At 36.5% G+C, this 5,302-nt stretch overlaps 1 protein-coding gene across 1 annotated transcript; it reads left to right on the top strand.

Annotated features, from left to right (window-relative positions):
- The first annotated feature begins 3,994 nt into the window (after positions 1-3,994).
- On the top strand, positions 3,995-4,998 carry LOC116187403 (vacuolar iron transporter homolog 4-like). The gene has a single exon (XM_031516070.1). The coding sequence runs from the start codon at positions 4,084-4,086 to the stop codon at positions 4,753-4,755; it is 672 nt and encodes a 223-aa protein (XP_031371930.1). The 5' UTR covers positions 3,995-4,083; the 3' UTR covers positions 4,756-4,998.
- The last annotated feature ends 304 nt before the right edge of the window (positions 4,999-5,302 follow it).

The following is a 5,302-nucleotide window of genomic DNA, read 5'->3' as shown; positions in this document are numbered from 1 at the left end:
ACATAACCCTATTGATTCTAAAAGATTTTGCTCTTTTTTGCAATATAATGACAGCTTTTTCTTTGGTGCAAGGGATGTCTACGGACCTATTAATAGGAAACGTGATATAGAGGCTTTTATAAGTGATAGTATAGGAAAATGAATAAAATATAGAAAGGGAATGAGTGAGGGAATTTACCTCGTTGGACGGGCATTGCATTAGATCAGGTCCACAGTCACCAAATAAACTTGATAATTAGGGTAGAATCCGTGCCTTGCTGTGGATCAGAAAATTATTTATTAATTTTTTTTATTCATCATAGTAATTTATATAATAATCGATATAGAGTATAACTACAACTAATAATAATAATATTTATGTGTAGAACTTATGAGCTCTCCATTAATAGTAAATAATTCAGATTTTTCAAAAAATATACTAATTAATATTTCATAGGTTGTTAAAACTAACATTTCTTCCAATTAATTTTAATTTTAATTTTTCCATATTTCCGATTAAAAAATCATGATTGTAATATAATAGGCCTTAAGTGGCCCTCGAATTTTAAGCGAACTAATTTTATTTGCAGTAAGGTTAAAAATTCATTAAAAAGCATTTCGTAACCACAGCCAAGTCAATGCCTGAGCGAAAATTAGTCTCAGTCAACAGACTTGCGTAACTTTGAGGTTCATCGAAAAATAAGAATATCTTTATCATCATAAATAAAAAAGACTAATTAAATTGATGACAAATAAAAATAGACTTTTTTTCCCGACGTGGGTTAACTTTAGGTGATTCGGTATCATTCCACTAAAGTAAGATTTCAAGTGCGAGTCTTGTGGTCGGAAAAAATCTACAATCATGAGAGTTCTATCCCTTAGAGGGCTGACGTCGCTCCAACCTAGATCAATTGTACCAATTAAATTTTCGAATATCATGTGATGCATATCAGACTCAGTGTCCTGACAAAATTCGAATCTAGATTAATTAGACTGATTGAACTTCCGAACACCAGTTGATGCATATAGGGGAAAAAAAGTGCTTGTATAGCTAAATGAAATCAAAAATTGAAAAAAATTGAAAATCAAATTCTTTTTTTAAAAAATTGAAGATTAAATTAATTAATAGAAGAGGAGAAGGGTGGGTCCCTACGGGTGGGAAACCCACCCTACTCGCTCCAAAAGAGATTTGACAAGAGTTTTAATTTAAGGGCTTGTATAGTTAAATGAAATAAAAAATTGGAAAAAAAATTTGAAAATCAAATTCTTTGAAAAATAAAGAGAAATTTGAAAATTAAATTAATTAATAGAAGAAGAGAAGGGTGGGTCACTGCGGGTGGGGAAACCCATCCTACTCACTCTAGGGGGAGGTTTGACAAGAGTTTTAATTTATCTTATGAACTTATGATTTATGATTATGATTTTATGATAAAGATCTACGTTTCTTCTTTATTTTCCTCCTTAATAAGTTGACAAGTACAACCATATATAAATTCTTATGACTTCTAGAATAGACTATTATTTATAGGTCCCTTGGACTTGGTTAGGCCTAACTAAGGACCACTTGGACTCAGTACAAGAAATATCAATGGAAATCTGTCTTCTGCAATAACAGAAAATAAATTATTGGGATAAATTTTTATAGCTATATCATATGAAAAATCTGTTGGAAAACACTTCTATTTTTATACGAATAGTCAAAATCTGTTGGAAAAGACTACTATTAACAAGACTTTTACCAATGACAAGTATATATTGATTTCTATAGGAATAGATTTTCAAAACTTACACAGGAAACTCGTGTTGATAAAAGTCCTTTCCAATAGAGTGTAATTGACTGTTGATATAACCTAAAAAATCTATCTCAATAGACATCAACATATGCTTCTCAATATAATTCATTAGTAAAGGATACATGTATACCAATGATTTGTAAATATGTTGATATAAGCTCTCGATACCAACGGTTTAACTTCTCTTGGTATGTGTTTTTTTTTTTTTTTGGTCTCCACTGACTATGATTAATGACCTTGGAGCTAGTTTGTTGATTGATACTAAGATAAACCGGAGGAAAGATTAAAGATTGGACACTCTGGAGTTATCAAACTTTATAAAAGACTAAAATCCATAAAATTGATAATGGAGTTCTAATGCAATGACACAAGATACCAATCTAGAATCAAAAGGTTTTGGGCCAATCCTCACAGATAGAATTTATGTACTCCTTTATTTCTTATGTCTGTACTAATTTCTTGGGTCTCTTTTAACGATCATAAAAAAAACTAAAATCTATTAATTTAATTTAATTATTCTCGCATGATCGGCCTCCTCCGGTTGGGATGAGCTCATCTGCACGAGTAAAGCATCGATGAAAGAGTTTTGGATCGGATCGCACTTAAAATTTACAAGAAAAGAGGTGTGAAATAATCTAAACTACCTCATATTAATAAAGAAAATATGTGTGAAATAATTTGAACTAACTTATATTGATAAAGAAAAGAGGTGTCAAATCTGAACTATCTCGTATTGGTAAATATATTTTATTTTCAAGGAAGGTAAAAAAAAATTTATAAGTAAAATGATGGGCAGTAGTAGTGGTAACATTGTTGTCCCCGCTATGCAATGTTCGGACTCTCGTATTTAACCGCGAACATATTGGACGAATTGAACAATCAACGCGAACACTGGCTCCGTCAGCATAACACCACCCAAGGCCTATTATAGTTTACAAAAAAATCCGATGTCGCACAAGCCCAAGTCAAAGGGCGCACAATTAGCAAATGTTTTCTAACAAATGCACTAGAGAGAGTTTGAACTGGGACTTTGGGATTACCAAATCATATGGGAGCAAGTTTGTTAATCACTAGACCCATTATTTTTGGTGGTTGAGAAAGGTAAAATTAGTTTGTCTTTTAAGGAAGCTTTCTCCAGATAATACACCTCTTTTGATTGAGGAGGTAAAAGTAGAGTCCCTCTTAAACTCAAAATCGGTATTACTGCGCTCCAAATTTACAATTAGAAGAGGGTGAAAACAGAGTCCCTCTCAAACTGGATTGATGAGTCGCCTCCTATAGAATTGAAATAGTCCGGCCCGTGAATACCCTGGTATACACACCAAAAATAGAGTCCTCTTAAACTCAAGAAGTATTACTGCGCTCCATATATATCACACTGAACCCTTAGATGGATGAGTGAGAGACCTACCGCATTGAACCCTCATAGCGTCTTAGATTATAATTTCTATTGATTATCTTCTCTCCCGATTCAAATCCTTTATGCTAGGTTCTTCAATAAGTTTACCTTCTTCTCAATCTCAAAGATGTTCACGTGAGGAAGATGAAATATCGATCTCGGATGAGTCATTGCTAGTTGAAATTGGCTGAACGGAACAACTCGAGTTTTCAAAGATATTAAGAGAAGATTCTACCGGATTAAAAGATATTAAGATCCTATACAGCTAACCATTTAATAATGTACCAATATCGATCTATTGTCAATGAAGTTTTTTCTTTTTCTTTTTTTGGTATGCCACTTGATATGCTAGGTAGAGGAAAAGGGATCAGAGTAGTCTACCCATTGTTGACTCAAAATCATGAGGTTCTGAGTTTGATCCTCGTCAATAGGACTTCTGAATCCATTTATTTAGCTTCTCTATTGTTATACTATATTATGAGCCTACTCTATAATTGAAAAACGAAAAAGAAAACTCCATCATGACTTTTGTAGTTTTTTCATTGCACGTACTTTTCATTGAAATCACTATTAATCGTTAGTGGCCATCACCTTTGCTTCCACCACGTTTAGGGCCTCTTTTCCCTCCCTATAAAATACCCGCTTCAGGGGAGTGTGTCCGCCACACTTTTCCATATTTATAATCTCGTCGGCGTGGCTTAGCGTTGGTGATAATTGCATGTACTTTTCATTAAAATCACTATTAATTGTATATCCTTAGTGGCCATCACCTTTGCTTCCACCACGTTTAGGGCCTCTTTTCCCTCCCTATAAAACACCCGCGTCAGGGGAGTGTGTCCTCCACACTTCTCCATTTTTATAATCTAAACCCTAATATTCTTAAATCCACCATCCTTCAATATCTCTTCCATTATGGCTTCCAATGACCAAACTTCTCGCAACAGTGCCAAACTCCAGGTACCCGCCCTCGACATCGAGGGAGAGCGGTCCATCATTGCACTCGAGGACGGCAGTGATGATGACTTCGACTACTCGAAACGATCTCAGTGGCTGCGAGCGGCTGTCCTAGGGGCCAATGATGGCCTCGTGTCCACCGCATCACTCATGCTGGGTGTTGGCTCTGTGAAGCAGGACATCAAGGCCATGGTCCTGTCAGGGTTCGCCGGCCTTGTCGCCGGGGCCTGCAGCATGGCTATAGGAGAGTTCGTCTCTGTGTACTCGCAGTTGGACATAGAGCTGGCCCAGATGAAGAGGGAAGGAAATCACCGGGATGCTTCAGGAGCCGAATTGGAGGCTGAGGACTTGCCGAACCCGCTGCAGGCTGCCTTAGCGTCAGCGCTTTCCTTTTCAGTGGGTGCGCTGGTGCCACTACTGGCAGCATCATTCATAACTAGGGACCACAGGGTCAGGCTCGGGGTGATCGCTGCGGCAGTGACCGTCGCTTTGGTGGCATTTGGGTGGCTCGGTGCAGTGCTAGGGAAGGCACCCGTGGTTAGGTCTTCGATCAGGGTCATCTTCGGAGGATGGCTCGCTATGGCCATCACCTATGGGTTAACCAAGTTGGTAGGGTCGAATGCGCTTTGAGGGGGATAATGCAATCCTATCTATCTATGATATAATAAAAAAAAGGGTAAATAACCCAAAAAAATGTTGTTCTTGTCATGTGATCATGAAACTGAAATTTGTAATACGTACTTATTGTAATGAGTCAACTGTACGTCTATGTGCTTGTTATGTTCATGCATGTATCATCGAGCTGAAATATTGAAGTGAAGCTCGTCCCGATGATATGCCTAATAATTGGTGTAACATTGTGTTGTTTAATTTTGTTTTGGTGTAACATCAAGGTTTTAACTTATTAAATCCACTCTATTTACTGCATGAGTGGGTCCAAGCGGGTTATCTAACATCCATCTACTCCCGCATATGATTCATGAGAATTGTTCATTACTTTTAGAGCCATTCCAACAAAATCTGAATTTAAGACTTCAACGAAAGAAATAAGCTCTCTTACTATATGAGTCAATTTTTTTTTTATATTAATTGATTCTTATTTTATTTATTTTGACTTTAGAACGTAGATACTCTAGCACTGCTTCTAATTTTGTGAGCACCCTTTTGCTTGTTGGCC

The sequence above is a fragment of the Punica granatum genome, chromosome 8 (genome assembly GCF_007655135.1).
Source record: "Punica granatum isolate Tunisia-2019 chromosome 8, ASM765513v2, whole genome shotgun sequence".
Lineage (NCBI taxonomy): Eukaryota > Viridiplantae > Streptophyta > Magnoliopsida > Myrtales > Lythraceae > Punica > Punica granatum.
Note: the sequence above shows the minus strand (reverse complement) of the source record. Positions and strands in the feature narration are given on the sequence as shown.